Source organism: Schistocerca nitens, chromosome 10, assembly GCF_023898315.1.
Source record: "Schistocerca nitens isolate TAMUIC-IGC-003100 chromosome 10, iqSchNite1.1, whole genome shotgun sequence".
Taxonomy (NCBI): Eukaryota; Metazoa; Arthropoda; class Insecta; order Orthoptera; family Acrididae; genus Schistocerca; species Schistocerca nitens.
Genome location: NC_064623.1, coordinates 182,297,166 through 182,314,224, shown reverse-complemented (window position 1 = coordinate 182,314,224; position 17,059 = coordinate 182,297,166). Strand labels below are relative to the sequence as shown.

The following is a 17,059-nucleotide window of genomic DNA, read 5'->3' as shown; positions in this document are numbered from 1 at the left end:
TCGTTTTGAATCACCCTTCAAAACACTGAAGAAGTTCAACATACCCATTTACGATCACATACAAGAAGAGTTAAGCAACGAAGAAGTAGAATTTCTGGAAGACGTTGGAGACTTCTAGAGGCTACCAACTTCGTTTGTGAACTACGTACAAATAAAATGCTTTGTAAGAAGTTTAAAATATTATTAAAATCGTTGTTGTATCAGTAATAACGCAAGATCAGAATTTGGTGCCTACTCTTGGAATAGTGACAAACGAAACTCTAAACACCTCTGATCCCTCACAAAGGATGCAACCACAAAATTCTCGTGTAGTTCTTTGCAGAAATTTACGCGTTATTGATGTCGTTGGCGTCACATTGTTTCTTGCCGCTCCAATATGTTCGCGCTCTTATATGGCGTGTGTTATTCCTTTTGCAATTTCTTATCGTTAAAAAAATGTGGCGCTTTCGTAGTGATACTTTAGAGACAGTGCCATTTACTTAGAATTTGCACATATGTCTAACACACCTTGGATGTTATCACAGGCGTTATTCCGTCTCGTCGGAGCGAGCGTTATGTCCTACTCAAATGCGCTAAATTCCATACTTCCCGCGGAAAATTTAGCTTGGTGTAGAATCTTTGTTATTCTGTGTATAGTTTCTCTCAAAAGAAACAGAAACAAGGTGGAAGAAGCTTATGAACGCTGTAAAATTACGTGCGAAACTTCATGCTACTAAAAGTTTTTTGTAATGATTTGATCACTGTGTATCGTGGTATTTTATGAAAGAATTGCAATTCACAATAGCGCTGTCTAAAGTGTTACGAGTTATTTAGATGGTTCGGAACCCTCTAATCTCCCCCCCCCCTCCCCCCCAAAAAACAGAAAATTAAGTATATAGCCATTTAGTTTGAAAAACGAGAGAATATTTGCCCGATTTAGGGCGGTGGGTTCAAATGCTATATAGGGGGAAATTGTGGTTCTGTGTTGGCTACATTGTTTTCACTGACAGACTGACAAGTGACAGTAGCCGGTTGACATGCCCATCGCATGGTTTGGTGAAAAGTAAACAAATTTAAATACAGTACACGTGATGAAAGTAAATTATAGCAGCAGTTGCTAAAGATGTTGCAGAGGTTAGGGAAAGTTGATATTACGATTGGAATTTTTGAATGAGTGCTCCTGACTTGTGTTTCAAAACAATTCGCGCCGGATATGGTGAGTATATTAACTGTTGAATGAGTTGTGTGCAGTATTCTTCGTTGTTACATATTTCGTCACGATGGCAGTGTCAGGCATACAAATCTCGTAAGAGCCCCTCCCGGTCCTCTTTCATGCCTAAGAATAACATCAGTAGTCAGAACTTTAAAGGTCTGTTGGAGTAATTTATATATAACTAGGGATGCATTAATGTAAAGGTCCCGAGTTCGAGTCTCGGATCGGCACACAGTTTTAATGTGCCACAAAGTTTCATAATATTCTAATTTACTTAAGAGAATGCTGTGTTTCACACAGTCAAAAACTTTTGACATGTCACAGAAAATGACAGTAGCCTCTAATTTATTATCTAATGAATTAAGTACATTATCACTGTAAGTGTAAATAGCTTTCTCCATATCAGAACCCTTGAGAAATCCAAACTGTGACTTGCGCAATATTTTACTTGTAGCCAGATGCCTAAGGAGATGCTTGAACATGACCTTATCAAATATCTTTGAGAAAGCTGGCAAAAGTGAAATAAGTTGATAGTCTGATGGTATCTCTTTATCCCCCTTCTTGTAAAGAGGATTACCTTCAGCATATTTTAGCCAGTCTGGAAATGTTCCACCGATAAAGAGATTGATTACACAAGTAACCTAAGGTAGAACTCAACTCGCATGAGCACTCTTTGATTAACTTCGTTGATATGTTATCATACCCACTAGAATACTTCAATTTTAATGATATTATGATAAACTACTTCTTTGGGAAACATGAGTGTCATTTCCATTTTACTGAAGTTATTTTTAAAGACTGGTTTGAGATACTCCATTGCACTGTTCACCGACCCTGATAACCCCAAGCTGTCAGTAACAGAAATGAAGTACGTGTTTAAGAGGTTTGCAACACTACATTCACTTATCGAAGTTTCATTTATTTTTAGAGCTATTGTTCCTCTTCCTTTTTGGCCTCACCTGTCTCTGTCTTCACTATATCCCATACAGTTTTTATTTTGTCACCTGAAGTAATTATCTTTTTTTGATAATAAAGCTCTCACAGACAAACAAACCAGACAGACAATAGGAAGGGTGATTTCCGATGAAGAGAAAAGGATGAGATCAAAGAGAATGAAATAAGTACTGGGCTGACAGGAAACTGGAAAAATTCTTTGTATAAAGTTGGCTATGGTGGCGCAAAAAGAGAGAGAGAGAGAGCTGCTTCAATTTCTGGATTACTTGCTTCAATATTTTGCTGTATTCTTTGTAATGCATTACAGTTCTAACATCTGATCTGTTCCTAAATAGTAGATATAGTTTCCTTTTTGTCCCACATGATATCTTTATTCCTTGTGTAATCTTTGGTTTATTTTTTTACTTCTGTGTGATTTGAGTTACCTTTAGGGGAATAAAAGTTTCAAAAGTGGAGGTAACTTTATTAAAGAATGTTTTGTATTTTCCATTTGAGTCAGAAGTATTGTAAACATCTATCCAGTTCATGTCTTTGAGTAATTTCCTGAATTTCTCAATTTTTGACTTATTTATTACCCTCCTGTACTCAGATTTAATAGACTTTTTTTATCCTGGCAAGTTTCAACATTTAACACAAGATGCTGCATGTCATGATCAGATAGCCCATTTACTATGGTTTTGTGATACTATATCGTATATAGTCTCAGAGCATTTACAAATCCTAGTAGCAAAGTTCTCAGTAGGAACTAAATTGAATGATAGTGTTACTGACTGCAATAATTGTTCACTGACAGAGCTTTTCAATAAATCTACCTTAAAATCACTAGCAACCACCATTTCCTTGTTGTATACCATAAGATGGTACAGCGAGTTTCTGGATTTTTTGTGAAGAGGTTAAAATTTCCTGAAGGTGATCTGTGCATACCTGCTATTACAAAGGACTTCTTATGAAATACTACTTCTGCTGCACAAGTTTCTAAGTGTTGCTCCAAGCAAAATTTATTAATATCAGTATTCTTGAAATCATAACAGTTTCTGACAAATGTGGCAACTCCTCCTTTCTCCACACCGAGCGAGGTGGCGCAGTGGTTAGCACACTGGACTCGCATTCGGGAGGACGACGGTTCAATCCCGTCTCTGGCCATCCTGATTTAGGTTTTCCGTGATTTCCCTAAATCGTTCCAGGCAAATGCCGGGATGGTTCCTTTGAAAGGGTACGGCCGATTTCCTTCCCAATCCTTCCCTAACCCGAGCTTGCGCTCCATCTCTAATGACCTCGTTGTCGACAGGACGTTAAACACTAACTACCACCACCACCACCACCTTTCTCCACATTTTCTCTACAGATGTAAGAAGCTAATGTGGATCCTGTAACATTTAACATATCAATACCAGTGGTCACATGATGTTCAGAGAGGCAGATTATATCAACTGGTTTGCTCAACTCTAACGCTTCAAAACAAATAAGCAACTCATTAAGCTTACCCCTTAGCCCTCAGATATTCTGATGCAATAACGATAACTCCTGCCAAGTTTTGAGTACCTATCTCTAGTTTCAATCAGAGTCTGTCTGCATGAATTGTGTACAGTAAAATTTGCTTTCTGGCTACCTGTTTTATCAATGAGAATGTCATTTTCCACCTCTCTCTGAACATCTTTTGTTTCTGCCCTCCCTACCCTAAAAAAAACTGCTGATCTGTCACTTGCAACCACTGGTACTTCACCAGTTTTGACAGTCCCCCCCCCCCCCCCCTTAAGTTATTTGCTAGTAGCCCAGACAGTTTTCCCTTCCCTTTCATGTTGAGGTGAAGGCCATGCGTAGTATAGTCCCACCTGCTAGTAGAGTCAACTGGAACCACACTGATATGAGACCCCATATCTGATCCAAGCAGCCGTTCCACCTCTAAATTAACTCCTGTACTTCCACTTAGGGGGTAGGGAAGGGAGAGGGCTAGGAATTCCTTATTGCTACAACAAAATTTTATTGAAATTGCCATTGTCGCCCTTTGGAGATTCTTATCCTCACAGATGTTTTTTACCCAGGTAGTAATTCATGTATGTATAAATACTGGTTGAAATTGCTCCAGAGATTCCAGTGCTGAGTTTAATTTGTGACCCTCTAACCATCCACACCACAAAATACTACACAGTTAAGCTTCTCACTCCATGAGTTATCTCCAACCTAGGCATTAAATGTCACCAGCCAGGATTCACCAGTCAGCCCAGCAACCACAAAACCGGCAGTTTCAATACCACTATAGTAGAATTTGTTTATTTTTCTCTCATAGATTTCTATTGCTACTGGTGTCTTACGCCGATGTTATATTTTTCCGTACAGTAACTCATACATGTATGAAATCATTCTCTCTCTCTCCCTCTCTCTCTCTCTCTCTCTCTCTCTCTCTCTCTCTCTCTCTCTCTGACACACACACACACCTTTTTTCAATCATTATTCCTAAAACCAAAGAAATAGTTTTCTTTTAAATTCCTTGTTTCATTCCAAATTGTTTGTTGTCTCAACATCCTTGCTTTATATACTTTTTCACACTCCCCAACGCAACAGGGAATGATATACTTCTATTTTAGATCTATTTTTCATTTTTTTTTCACTTACTCCCTATTCCTTGCTTCTTTCCTAGCTCCGTCTTGTCACTCTCTCTCTTTCATGCACATGCAGGGATGAACTGTCTCGCTTGCCCAGTTACATGATAGAATGTAACCTCATAATATGAAGTTTCTTTAATTTATTTATTTTACATGTCCAGGATATGAAATTATTATGATATTGGTAGAACACTAATAAAAGACAGAGATTAATTACATACAAAGCATTTGTATCAGACACACCTCAATAAAGTAAAAATAGAAAGTAATAAAAAAAAATTATGTGTACAACATGAATTTACAAACTACAGACAGGAAGACAAAGAAAAATAAACAGCCAGTTGATTCTCTTCATACTCTGTGGAGAGCCTAGTATTCAGCAGTTTTGACTGTTGTTCATTATCTGCAGGAAGATCACTGGTAGTAAACGTTCGTGGTAGGTTCCTGCAGACTGGCAGATATTGTTGGTTCTGCAGGTCGCCTTCGCCATGACTGCTGGATCTCAATTTCCTGAGGTTGACCTGTACCATGACACCCCAGTCCTCATCTGTTCAGCTTCCTTATCAGAAAGTTAATGCTGCCTGACATGGAGTATCATGATATGGAAGAGAGGAATGTAAATAATATTTATTGATTTCATCCAACATTTAACATGGTTGTAACAACATTTGTGTGCATTAAATGCATGTGCCATGAGCTTCCTTTCAGTTTTAATATGGATACAAGTATCAGTATGTATTGATAACCATTACAAATTAAAAGACAACTCCAGCTTATGTGGGTTCTTCTTTGTGATATTCAACATCATTAAAAGTTCGAAAGTTTTAAATAGTATTAGTGTCATTATGCTTGAAGTGGGCAAACGTCAAGTGAGAAATTTACACAGTCTACAACAGTATGTAAATTACACTGTTTCTGGTCCTTGACAAATTTTTATCTATGGTTTGTTTGTGATCATACACTGTTGGTAGCACCGTTCTATGAATTTAGAAAAGGTTTGTCAAAACCATGAGACATGCTGCATTGAATTGAAAAGAAAAGTGTCCATAACTACAGTAAAAACTGGTATTACTGAGGCTGGATTATTAGCTTACCCATTCCAGAAACATCTCTCACTGTTAAATTAGTCACATAATCAACTGTCACTAATGCTGTATTACAGAAATATGACATGATTGGTAATCTCTGACTTTTTTCAGTAGAACATTAACATCATTGCAAGCAAATTGGTTTGCAACTTCTGCAAAACCTATGGGACTCACAAAAAGTTTAGATACGTGCTTGAAGCTAGACAGTTCCATCTTTATCGTGGACCATACACAACTCTTGTTCACTTTGTCAGAAACCAGATAAGGCATCACCACATCATTTGTGCCATTTGGACTTCAGTGCACAGTTCAAATATTCAACAGGTTGTTGATGAATAGAATGGACCAGCAAATGATGTCTCACATTAAAGCCTTTAGGAAGGTGCTTGACTTTATAAAGCTTGTTTTCACTCAGGAGGATGACAAAGAAGTGGAGATATGATTGCAAAGCATTTGTTCACCAGTGCAATTCTTGCAATAACAATGAAATAACCTCTCACATTACAGCTCTGCTTATTACTTTCACCTCACAGACTCAAAAATTTGGGTATGTCCATTGGATCTTTATGACCAAAAAAAGGATACCATTACCGCCTGGCAGTGATTGACTTTCTTTTGTTGGCATGATGCCTATCCAATCAAAGATTCAAAAGGAGCAACTATAGTTCAAACATTCTTGTATGAAAATACATCACATTCTACAGTTTATCACAGTGTTTTGACACTCGGATATTCCATAAAACTCTAAATTTTGTAGTATGTCAGTATAGGTAGCTGATACATGTCTGTGTGAAGTAAGTGCTTTGTTCAGTGCATTATGTAAAAATTGAAGGGCGTAGTGTAAGGGAAGGAGCTATTGCGTTTTCCAACGGAGCTGTATTTTCTCCTAATGTACGTAGGTTGAGCAGTCTAAAAGTTATTTCCATAATTACCAGTTTGAGTTTATTAGCACTAGTCATAACTTGTCAGTATAATCATCTCGATGTTGAAGTTCTTGTATCCACATTTGCTTACAGATAAATTTGTTTTTGGTTGGGGTTCGCCTTGAACAAAACGCAACATTTTTTCAGTTCTTCTATTGCCCAGACACCTTTCCCTTAAGTTTGAGACATCAGTGGGCTTTTATTTATTTTTCTTTGTACTATGTGCTGTGGTTTTTAATGGGTTTATATGTTTTGCACTACAGTTGTTTTCCTTTCACAGTTCGTGATATTTTTTTTTTTTTTTTCTGGTTTCCTTATTGTGAAAAACTGTGTTATTTAAACTTTCACTGTTACTGTTTACAAACTATGAAAATAAGATGGTTGACAGTTAAACAGTTCAGCTGTCTGCTATCTTGTTTTCTTAGTTTGTAAACAGTAACATCTAAAGTGTAAATAATGCAGTTTTTTACAGTGAAGATGATGATGAATCCAGAAAAAATCACAAACTGTGAAAGAAAAACAAGTGTGAAGCAAAACATAAAAACCCAGAAAAACTGTAGCACTTGGTAACAAGAAAGAGAAAGAAAGCCAAATTACATTGCTGAGACTTCAGTGAAACATGTCTGGATAATAGAAGAAGGAAAAAAGTTGTGTTTTGCTCAAGTGGGATCCCATCCAAAAACAATTGTTATACTTACGGAAGCAGATAGCAGTGGTTGCTTCTGCTTTTTAATGCTTAACTAGACTCAGTTCACATCCAATAAGGCTCTCCTTTGTGACAAGATTTGCAGAATGTGATGTGTAAATGAATGAAGGTATTTGCTCTGTTTTTGCTAATATTTCTCTCTTATTCTCGTCTTACAGGAATTTGCGGGAGAGGACATAGAGATCAAAGAAGAACCAGTAAGTAATATTAATGCAAATACTCTTTGTAGCTTTCAATTGAAATAATTATTTAGTTAGTTATTTATTTATTTTTCCCACAATCATAAGAATTTAAGAAAAATTGCATTTTAATAGAAGCTAGTATCTATATGCGAAACTGATCTGTCACAATGAAAATAAGAGGATTTATAAGTTATGGGGCGCTTTATTTGCATGCAACAGCCACACAAGAATGTCAGGCTAGTCATTAGTTGCCCTTTTACTTACGGGAAGAATGTGCTAGTAATATTGGTTACTGAAGTATGCCTACACAGAGACGCTACTTACATGTGGTTCATTGAGGCAAGTTTGTTGGTTGATATGAGGCTAAGCAAGGTATAGAAACTTCCTGGCAGATTAAAACTGTGTGCCGGTCCGAGACTCGAACTCGGGACCTTTGCCTTTCGCGGGCAAGCGCTCTACCAACTGAGCTACCCAAGCACGACTCACGCCCCGTCCTCACAACTTTACTTCTGCCAGTACCTCGTCTCCTACCTTCCAAACTTTACAGAAGCTCCCCTGCGAACCTTGCAGAACTAGCACTCCTGAAAGAAAGGATATTGCGGAGACATGGCTTAGCCACAGCCTGGGGGATGTTTCCAGAATGAGATTTCCACTCTGCAGCGGAGTGTGTGCTGATATGAAACTTCCTGGCAGATAAAAACTGTGTGCCGGTCCGAGACTCGAACTCGGGACCTTTGCCTTTCGCGGGCATCTGTAAAGTTTGGAAGGTTGGAGACGAGGTACTGGCAGAAGTAAAGTTGTGAGGATGGGGCGTGAGTCATGCTTGGGTAGCTCAGTTGGTAGAGCGCTTGCCCGCGAAAGGCAAAGGTCCCGAGTTCGAGTCTCGGACCGGCACACAGTTTTAATCTGCCAGGAAGTTTCATATCAGCGCACACTCCGCTGCAGAGTGGAAATCTCATTCTGGAAGGTATAGAAGTAGCAATGACTCAGTTTAGTTAATTTCATTAATTTAATCCCCACATCATGTTCGGTAAATCCCATAAAGGAGAATATTTGAAGATGCGACACAAGTAGAGTTGTGCAAAATAGGTGGAAGCAGATCCTTCTGTAAAGTTTACTAACAGCAAATTTACTCTCATTGATAATTATGCAAAATCCATCTACATTAGTTTATGTGCAGGTGCACATGCCCATGCCCATGTGCCAAACCTTGCACAACTAATTTGCCACTGCCAACTACATTGTAATGGTTCTGCAGTGTGTGTGTGTGCTGTACTAGCTATTTCTGAATGAGAATGCGTCTGAAAGTTTAGCAGAGTTTCCAGTCTTCAAGCATTAAATACCACAGCAATGCTATGAATGGTTGCCTTTAATCTTTCCACAATTTATACTCCACCAAGGACATTCAATTATTATATTTATGTTGCCACATGGCTCTGTTTTGTGTTGCTATCTTGTATCATCTGTCTTTTGTTGCTGTATTGTGTTCTTTATCTGTTTTTCATCTCTCTTATTGTTCATGTGCATCTTCGTATGCAGTTTTTATGCACCCAATTGTATGAACACGCATTACCACCCCTCACTAACATGTTCGTGCTGGACTTTATTGCATGCTGTAATTCTGGTTGCAGCTCATTATCCACCTACGTATCCAACTCTGAGATTTCAGTTTAACATATTTTTGACTATCAAATTTCCCCATCTTACCCTCTAATCTAACCACCCTCTCTTCCACAGGTTGTTTGTATCATTGTGTGATGTGATATCTACTGACCAATATTGCATACTACTGGTAGTTATAGATGATACACTATTAGCTTCTTGAAGAGGAGCCACAGTTTGTTGCTCATTCCGGTGTAGGAACCCCAAAAAACTCTGTGCATCTATGCCAAAGTCAGAAAACCAAAAATATTGTTTGTCAACTCAAGTTACAATAAATGTTAGCATTACTTTAAATTATTTTAACTTGGTTCAGTTATATACCAAAAGGAATAGTCATACACTGTTCATTTACATGATTTATTAATAAAAAAGTATATAATTCATCATCAGTTTATACCAATAACAATAATAGAATCTCATTAGTGTGAGCTATCTTTCAGTTTTCCGCATTTTTCTACAATAAATTATAGAATCTAGATCACCTAAAGATCATCCTTTTTTTTATATATATAAACAGGGTAAATAAGTATACACAGGTAGGACAACATATACCAGGTTTCTCTAGTTCCATATTAATGTTTACAATATGGGAAGGACAATTTGCTACTAATCATGTAGGGTAGGTGTTTCATAGCAATTTATCCTTTCCATACTGTTTTTCTTCCATCCTGGACTTTCCATTGTTCAGTACTACACTTAAGTGGTTAGGCTCAATGTTCTCAGACAACAAGCAGCAAAGGGCTAATTGTATCACTCTAAAACTCACATTATATCAGGAACATCAATGATTCTCCTTGCATATTGCACCTAGATCAGGGAGAAATGAAGAAAACTGACAGGTGTAAACATCTGGAAGAATAGCTGAAACACAATAAAAAAAATAGCATTAGCAACTCTAGTAGACAATCTGGAGCTGCATACCAACTAAGGAAGAGCACCTATAACAGAAATTCTTTCTCATGTCTCATAAAAAAAGTGCTACTAAACTGTTGTCTGCCCTGAAGTCCTATTTGTTTCAGTGTGCCTAGTGATCAACAGGGAGAGTCTAACAAACTAACTTCAAATTCAAGAGTGTGAGTTTTCCTACCAAAAGTTTCTCAAATAAATAAACTGTTATGACTTTAAAGGAACCCACATTAATGATGGTGCTATTCACAGGAATTTCTATTACACTGATGTATATATTAACCTTCATGGGTCCATTGTCATACCATTGCTCTCAAAATAGGGATTGCATCAGTCCCTAGAGTAGGCTGCCATGTGCCATTTTTTGTAGGTGGAGACTGATCAAACCCATTCAATGCTCATGGTAAACTGTCCTCTATAACAAGGGAAATGATAAGATAAAGTACAGATTATTCTAAATGATGGACCCATTTTCAAACATTTGTTTGTATTGAAGTACAAATCCAAAATGAATTTAGCTTTATACCAAACAAAAGAGGAAGTTTCAAAGTTTTTGACGGGCAGCGGCGGGCGGGCAGTGATGGTTTCAGAAGTGACTGGTAGAGTTTGTGCGACAATAAAGCCGTCATTCCGTTTCACTGTCAGTTGTGAATGAGATGGCAGCTGTGGAGCACAAGGTTTTCTGCGTCCTTGAGTTCGTGAAAAGTGAGTCGCGAATTGCAGTGCAGTGGGCATTTCGTACCAGATTTGGTATTCAGTCACCAAGTCGCAAAAGCATTAGCTGTTGGTTTAAGCAATTTAAACAGGCTGGAAGTGTGTGCAAAGGAAAAAGCACAGGCCGACAGCGAGTGTCAGAGGCTGGTGACGGTCAGATTCAAGAAAGTTTTGTACACCGTCCCAGTAAGTCTGCCAATAGAGCCAACTGAATGGAAAGTTCTGAAACATTTGCTGTACAAGCCTTACCGATTACAACTTGTGCAGGCTCTCAACCGCAATTACAAAGAGAAGCGTCTTGTATTTTGCTGTAATGTGCTAACAAAGATGGAGGATGACGCATTCCTACAGTTTGTAACTTTCATCGATGAAGTGACATTCCACAGTGTTTGCATATAGGGTTTAGAAAATCCACATTCACCGTTGCAACATGAAAGAGGCTCACTGAAGGTTAATGTGTTCTGTGCCGTATCCCGTTCAGAGGTATATGGACCATTTTTCTTTGTGACAAAACTGTAAATGGAATCACTACCCGGACATATTGGAACAATAGCTGTTCCCTCAAGTTATGGAAGATACCTATTTTCCAATAGGATGGAGCTCCGCCTCTTTGGCACTGTGACGTAGGAGGCTTTTTGAATGATTCCCTTCCTCAGTGCTGGATCGGTTGCAGGGACTTGAGGACCTGGCTCTGCACTTCTGGCCACCGAGATCTCTTGATCTCATACCCTGCAACTATTTCTTATGGGGTTATGTGAAGGAAGCTGTCCACTTCATGCCTCTACCAACCACTCTGAAAAATCTGCGGAACCAGATCGCTGCTGCTGTGCACTCAGTAGCAGCAGATACGCTTTTGTGTCTGAGAGACGAATTTGACTACTGCGTCGCTGTTTGCCATGCAGCAGATGGTGGTCACATTGACCTTTTATAATGTTTTTCACATTTCTAATTATTAAAAATGAATTAATTACAAATTATTAAATTTATTAAATTGATATCAAACATTATGAAAAGAAGCTTTGGAACTTCCTCTTTTCATTGGTGTAAAGCTTGTTCATTTTGGATTTGTCCATCATTTAGAATAACCCTGTATAATACATCAGGAGCTTCTGACAGGGAAGCAGTAAATGAAAGAACCCGATTTGTGTCCATTCGTTGTCTTCTGAACAATGCGCCTCCTACCTCTCCTGTTTGACTGCTGAAAAATATTAAAATTACAATTCAAATTCTGTGTAAGGTATTACTTTGACACAATCACTTTTTTTTATGATACAATCACAATTGGTTTTGGCATTAAGTGGCCATCTTCAGATGCTGTAGATGGCATTTTATGAACAAGTGTTCATGAGTTGACAATGGATGAACATTTGTTCATCAAATGCTGCCCATTGTATCTGAAGATATGCCCATTGAAGGCCGAAATGTTTATGATTGTACCATAAAAAAGTGATTGTGTCAAAAATAAAATTTAATACCGTACAAAAAGTAAGTCACAATCTCTGCAAACAGAATGCCTTTTTTTCCCATATTATGTGTATTATAAGGAGATAGCATAGTTATTTTCTTTAAATAATGAACTAGACAAAATATGGTGAAATAAGTAATTATTAAGGCAAAAAAATTACAATGGATCCTAACTTATTCTGACAGCACAAACACTCACAAATGAAAGACAAGATGTGAAGTCAATGACATATGACTTGGCCTGTATCATTTTTCTCAGCAAAATTACTTTATCAATCTCTACATCTTCTAGAGCTTCAGTGTATTTTGTACAATTATAAAATTGTTCGTTGGTTCATTGTGAAGTAATAAATTTTATCATGTAATTTTTTATGAATATGTCTTTGCGTGAAGTATCATTATGAACATCAATTAAATGAGAAGAAACTGAATGAAAAATAATAGGAAACACTTTAGACTGCAACTGAAACTGTCCGTTTGATGATTTATAATGCACTCACTTGAAAGTGGCTACACTGCTGAAACTGTGCAGTATCAGAGAATACAAAATAAAAGAAAATAGTAATCCAACTAATGGCAGTCATTGCATCAGATTGTTGTCTTTCAGAAAACTGTTTTTGTCTATGAAACTAAAATTTCTTCTATTTAGTGACAACAGGTTTCTTAGTGAGAGAGGCTCGATCCTTGCAGCTTTGTGGAAAGCTCAGGATGCTGCTGAAGTAACAGCTGTGATTTGAGAGAGATCACTGCCCAGCCAATAGATGGCATGTCATGGGGCCAGTGGGAGGCTAGAATTTCAACTAATGTCTTGATGTAGTGAGGCAACTGTAATCAGTAGTTATGAAAACATACAACAGTTTATAACTGTTCCACATAATCTGACAGCGATGAAGATGATTTATTGTTATGGTGATGCTGAATTTACTTACAATGGAACTTGGCCGTAACCAATGTTCAAAGGACCTTGAAAATTATGTTGTTATAAATGAGTATCAGTGTAACTGAGATTCATATTTTCAGTGTATTGTGGTGGCTAATGGAAAATAACAAATCCATTTAGGCTTATTTTATTTTATGTACAGTATTCACTCTTTAGCCTTATGTTAACACAGTATTACACCAGTCTGTCTAGTACTCACCAAACTTCTTTACTTAGGAGTGAAGTAGCAGTCATTTTACTCTACTGTCTATTTGCCCAATACACACTCTCTAAATTACATTATATGTTCATTATTTCATGTGCAATTTCAATATTTCTTTCCCTAGCTCCATAGAACACATTCTATTGATTTCTAAACTGTCATTCACAATAGGCAAAGACACTGTCTTTCTTATTCCTCTTCTTCTTCATCTCATGGTCACTGATGCCCTGATTCTTCACTTCATTTGCAATTTCGTCTTCAGTTTGCACTTCAGTTGTAACAAGGTCATCATTTATTGTCGAATACATTTCATAGTCACACTGATCGACAATATCACAGTTGACTTCTGGCAGCAATGCAGATAGCGGCAGATCACCATTGTCATCGAATGCGTCTTCAGTTTCAGTGGCATTTATTCCTTCAGTTGCGATTCCCACATGGTGGAAACAGTTCTTGATGGTTTGGACTGTGACCCAGCTCCAAGCTTTGGTAATGCATCTGATCACATCCACCAGTGTAATAGAATAATCCTGCTTTTTCTCAGTGCATTTTATCATTTACACTAATATGAGCTTATGATAGTGGCATTTCAGACTCCTAATTAATTGTTTTGGTATTCACACTGTTTGCTTCATGGTAAATCCATTTATTATTCAGAAAAGTGTTGATGCAATTGCTGGTTGTATGAAATCCTGCTCTCATTCATGCCTTGGAACTTTGCTTTTGCAGACTACTTCTGTTTCTCAAGTACAACAACTGTGTGGCAGCTTTGCTCCTCCATGGCTATCCTGAATTCTTCTCATGGTGTTATTCACACTAGGCTGCTCGATGGTCTGACTTGTGCAGAAATCCAAATGTACCTCTCTGATCAGGGTGTCATTGCAGTCCATCAGGTGATGAAAACAGCAGATGCCTCCGTAGCGTCCAAACGCAGTCTCTTTCTCACTTTTGATTGAGTGGTTCTTCCGTCAAAGATCAAAGCAGATTATGGAGTTATCACAGTCAGTCCGTATATTCCAAACCTGATGCACTGCTACCAATGTCATCGTTTCAACCACAATTGAATCCCATCGACACGCAGTGAAATGTGTAACCTGTGGTAGGGATGCTCACGAGGGTGATTGTCCACTTCATTCTCCGTGCTGCATCAACTGCAATGTTGACCAATGCTGCCTCCTCCCACGATTGTTCCGTGTACCTCAATGAGTGGCCTGCCCAGTAGATCTGGCTGAAGGAAAAAGTGCCTTACCCGGTCACTTGCAAGTTATTGGCCAGTTGGAAACCCTGTGTTCTATTATCTGCCACCTATAATACTGTTTTTGCTACATCTTGATCAATGAACGACATGGGCATCCAGACATGCGACCTCAAGTTTAACACTGCGGTTGTGAAATCGGCCAGCGTCATGGTAGTGTCCCCACCTCCTCCTCCAGTTGTGCAACACACCACCAAAGTTTCCCCTTATGGGGCAAAGTCACCAGCTACACAACTGGCAGGCCAGAAAGGACAGAAGGAATACTTCTGTGAAGACTTCTTGCATTCCTCCAGCCAACCAACATCTGAGTCTTCCTCTGCCAACCAGAAAGGCTCCAAGAAGTCAAACAAAGGCAAATGGTCTTCTCCTTCACTGACTTGAAGATCCTCTTCGATATTGTCACCACATGATACCCTTGTCCGACTGACCTCCGTGTCGCCATTGTGCACCACAAACTGTTTTTCTGCCTTGGACGCTGCAGCCAGCCAGAGGAATGCTTACGCTTCTATAAACCTCATGTAGCGGGATCCTCCTGCTTCTGTGCCCTGTAGCAGTGAGTCTTCAAAGGCTGGCACTCGCCAGCTGCTGAGGTGACACTCCTTCAATTTTTCCTCATTATCACTCCCCTCCAATGGAATGTTTACGATCTTCGATCCAGCAAAGAGGATTTACAGCTGCTCTTAGAGTTGCAGTGTCCGCTTGATCTGCCTTCAGGAAACAAAATTGTGTCCTCACAACGACTTTGCATTCTCGCATTTCTTCTCTGTGTGGTTTGACCTTTCCCCCCGAGGATGGCGTTCCATCTCTTGCTGCTCATATTCGATGATGTTCATAGTCAACCCATCTCCGTGACTACCCGCCTTCAAGCAATTGCAGTTCACCTTGCAGTTGACCTTTTCCCTTTATACTGTTAACATCTGTCAGTAATTCAATGCCACCATGGCAAACATCCTCCAGCTTATTGGGCAGCTACCTCACCCCTTTCTGCTGCTCGGTGATTTTGTGTACCATGCCCTTTGGGATTCTCCCACAACCTGTCTGAGAGGTATCCTCTTTGGCTGACCTTCTCAATCAACTTCTGCCTTAACACAGGAGCACCCATGTTCCTTTCAGATTCCACTCACAACTATTCCCATTTGGACCTATCCTTCTGCACTTCCCAGCTTGCCCATCATCTCGAGTTGTTCGTTCTCTCTGAAACATACCTGAGCAACCATTTCCCGTGTGCTATCCATTTGCTGACATATACCCCACCTTTGTGCACACCCAAATGGCAGCTTACTAAAGCTGACTGGAAGCTTTAATCCTCCCTGGTGATCTTAGAGATACAACATTTCCACAGTTGTGATGACCAGGTGGAATATCTTACGAATGTTATCCTTACCGCTGCAGAACGTTCTATTCCTTGCACTTTCTCTTCACCACACCATGTTCTGGTCCCTTTGTTGACTGAGGCCTGCCACAATGCAATTCATGTGCAGAGACATGCCCTTCTCATTTTTAACCGTCATCCTACGATAGCTAACTGCAGTCATTGTAAACAGTTATGTGCACAGTGTCGTCACATTATTTGGGATAGCAAAAAAGCTAGCTGGATTTCATTCTCTAGTTATTATAACAGTTCCACTTCCTCTTCCGCCATGTGGGCCAAACTCCGATGGCCCTCTGGGGCCAAGAGCCATTCCCAAATTTCCAGCTTGACAGTAGCAGACAATGTTATCATGGACCCTGTTCGTATTTCCAACACCTTGGGCCCCATGTTGTGGGGATTTTGAGCTCCTCCCACTATCACACTGGCTTCCTCCATTGGAAATGAGTGGAGGCGGCTCAGGTGACACCATTCTGTTCTCAGAATCGTGAGTGCTACTACGCTGCCTTTACTATGACGAGGCTAGATCATGCTCTCCTGATCCTCCGACCCAGGATCAGATGATTTCGTATTCAGATGTTGCAGCAACTTTCTCTTGCTGGCAAGCACTCTCTGCTTCATAAGTACAACTGCATCTGGGCAGAGGGCATGTTTCCCAGTCACTGTCATGCCAATACCTAAGCCTGGTAAGAACAAACACCTTCCTTCCAGCTACCGTCCCATTTCTCTCACTAGCTGTGTTTCCAAGGTGATGGAATGTATGATTGGTGCCCAGCTGGTATGGTGGCTCGACTCTCATAATTTACTCCACTGCACAGTGTGGCTTTTGAACACGAAGTTGACGATCTCTTCACTTTGTCCACCCATATCATGAATGGTTTTCTGCAGAAATCCCAGAC

At 39.3% G+C, this 17,059-nt stretch overlaps 1 protein-coding gene across 15 annotated transcripts in view; it reads left to right on the top strand.

Annotated features, from left to right (window-relative positions):
- The first annotated feature begins 1,036 nt into the window (after positions 1 to 1,036).
- LOC126210558 (pharyngeal muscle protein 2-like) overlaps positions 1,037 to 17,059 on the top strand; it is a 510,724-nt gene continuing 494,701 nt past the window's right edge. For all 15 annotated transcript variants that reach the window (XR_007540701.1, XR_007540700.1, XM_049939816.1 and 12 more), the window contains exons 1-2: positions 1,037 to 1,195; positions 7,625 to 7,663. Coding sequence is in view for 13 of the 15 variants with exons in the window: in XM_049939816.1 (XP_049795773.1) it covers positions 1,193 to 1,195; positions 7,625 to 7,663 (42 nt within the window). In the remaining 2 variants the exon portion in view is untranslated. The remainder of the gene's footprint in view (positions 1,196 to 7,624; positions 7,664 to 17,059) is intronic.